Genomic DNA, 1,940 nt, shown 5'->3' with positions numbered 1-1,940 from the left:
GCATGGCCGCCCGTGCCCGTGTGCCCCCCCGGCCTCCCGCGCGGGCTCCGTCTGCCCTCCGCCTGCGGTTGTCCCGGGGCGGGTGTCGCTGGGGCATCCCTCACCCTCCCCGGCCGAGTGTTTGCGGCTGCGGGTGTAGCTCTGCCTCTGGGGGGTCTCTGTGCGGGTGTCCCCGGTGTGAGTGTGTGTGCGCACCTCTGGGCTGTCCCTGCAGGTGTCCCTGGGCGGTGTCTCTCTCTGGCTGTCCCTGCGACTGTCCCCGTAGGTGTACCCAGGAGGCGTCTCTCTCCAGCTGTCCCTGCGACTGTCCCCGTAGGTGTACCCAGAGAATGTCTCTCTCTGGCTGTCCCTGCGGGTATCCCTGCAGGTGTACCCAGGGGGTGTCTCTCTCCAGCTGTCCCTGCGACTGTCCCCGTAGGTGTACCCGGGGGGCATCTCTCTCTGGCTGTCCCTGTGACTGTCCCTGCAGGTGTACCCAGGGGGCATCTCTCTCCAGCTGTCCCTGCGACTGTCCCCGTAGGTGTACCCAGGGGGCATCTCTCTCCGGCTGTCCCTGCAACTGTCCCCGCAGGTGTCCCCAGGGAATGTCTCTCTCCGGCTGTCCCTGTGACTGTCCTCACAGGTGTCCCCGGGGGTGTCTCTCTCCAGCTGTCCCTGCGGGCATCCTCGTAGGTGTCCCCGGGGGGTGTCTCTCTCTGGCTGTCCCTGTGAGGGTCCCTGCCCAAGTGTCCCCGGTGTGTATGTGTATGCGCACCTCTGGGCTGCTTCTGGGCAGTGTCTCTCTCCAGCTGTCCCTGCGACTGTCCCTGCAGGTGTCCCCAGGGAGCGTCTCTCTCTGGCTGTCCTTGCAGGTGTCCTCGCAGGTGTCCCTGGGGGACATCTCTCTCCGGCTGTCCCTGAGGGTGTCCCCAGGGGGCGTCTCTCTCCAGCTGTCTCCACGGGTGTCCCTGGGCAGTGTCTCTCCCCGGTTGTCCCTGCGACTGTCCCCGCAGGTGTCCCCACAGGGCATCTCTCTCCAGCTGTCCCTGCGGGTGTCCTCGTAGGTGTCCCTGGGGGGCATCTCTCTCCTGCTGTCCCTGCGGGTGTCCCCAGGGGGTGTCTCTCTCCGKCTGTCCCTGCGACTGTCTCYGTAGGTGTACCCAGGGGGTGTCTCTCTCCRRCTGTCCCTGCGACTGTCCCCACAGGTGTCCCCGGGGGGTGTCTCTCTCTGGCTGTCCCTGCAACTGTCCCCACAGGTGTCCCCGGGGGTGTCCATCTCCGGCTGTCCCTGCGGTGTCCCCAGGCTGGCAGGCCAGCGGGGCTGGCTCAGACAGCACCCCGCACCCCCCCCGCGGGGGATTACAGGGCTCAGCCCGGCTCGGCCTAATCCCGGGGATTATAAGGGCCGGGCCCAGCGGGGGGGGGCACCCAGGGGCGCACCCCGCGAGCACGCAGCAGGGGGCAGCCACGGAGGGCACCACCCTGGGGGGGCGAGCAGAGGCGCAGCGGGGCCGGGGCTGCACCCCCCAGGCACGGAGTCCCCCTCAGCCCCCTCGCTGCACCCACCGGCGCCACGCGGTGCGGCACCGGGACGGCTCGGCCCTAACGAAGCTCCCCCCCCCTCCAAGAAGGGCCGAGGCGGCGCGGCGGCTCCGAAGCACCCGGGTTTATTGGCGCGGCGGTGGGGGGGCGCCGGCGGGGCTCAGGCGGTGCCAGCGCCCTGCTGCATGCGCTTGAGGAGCTCCTCGTCCTGCAGCGACAGCTCCGTCAGCTTCTTGCCCATGCGCTCGTGGACGTCGAGGTACTTGGCCACGCAGCGGTCCAGGCACACGCTCTCRCCCTTGGACAGCTCCGCGTCCTTGTAGTGGGGGGGCACGCACTTGCGGTGGCACGCGTGGGTCATCCTGCACGGCAGCCGTCAGCCGGGCGCCCCGCCGAGCCGGGTGCCCTAGCACCCCCCC

The 1,940-nt window shown here is 69.8% G+C and overlaps 2 protein-coding genes across 2 annotated transcripts in view; both read right to left on the bottom strand.

The window, feature by feature from the left end:
• SLC43A3 (solute carrier family 43 member 3) overlaps nt 1-537 on the bottom strand; it is a 21,515-nt gene extending 20,978 nt beyond the window's left edge. Inside the window, exon 1 of the mRNA XM_026060925.1 lies at nt 105-537. Coding sequence (XP_025916710.1) covers nt 105-537 — 433 coding nt within the window. The remainder of the gene's footprint in view (nt 1-104) is intronic.
• Nucleotides 538-1,630: 1,093 nt separating this feature from the next.
• TIMM10 (translocase of inner mitochondrial membrane 10) lies at nt 1,631-1,888 on the bottom strand. The gene has a single exon (XM_026060926.1). The coding sequence runs from the start codon at nt 1,880-1,882 to the stop codon at nt 1,682-1,684; it is 201 nt and encodes a 66-aa protein (XP_025916711.1). The 5' UTR covers nt 1,883-1,888; the 3' UTR covers nt 1,631-1,681.
• Nucleotides 1,889-1,940: the final 52 nt, after the last annotated feature.

This window comes from Apteryx rowi, unplaced genomic scaffold (genome assembly GCF_003343035.1).
Source record: "Apteryx rowi isolate R43461 unplaced genomic scaffold, aptRow1 scaffold_1725, whole genome shotgun sequence".
NCBI lineage: Eukaryota > Metazoa > Chordata > Aves > Apterygiformes > Apterygidae > Apteryx > Apteryx rowi.
This window is presented reverse-complemented; position numbering and strand designations above follow the sequence as displayed.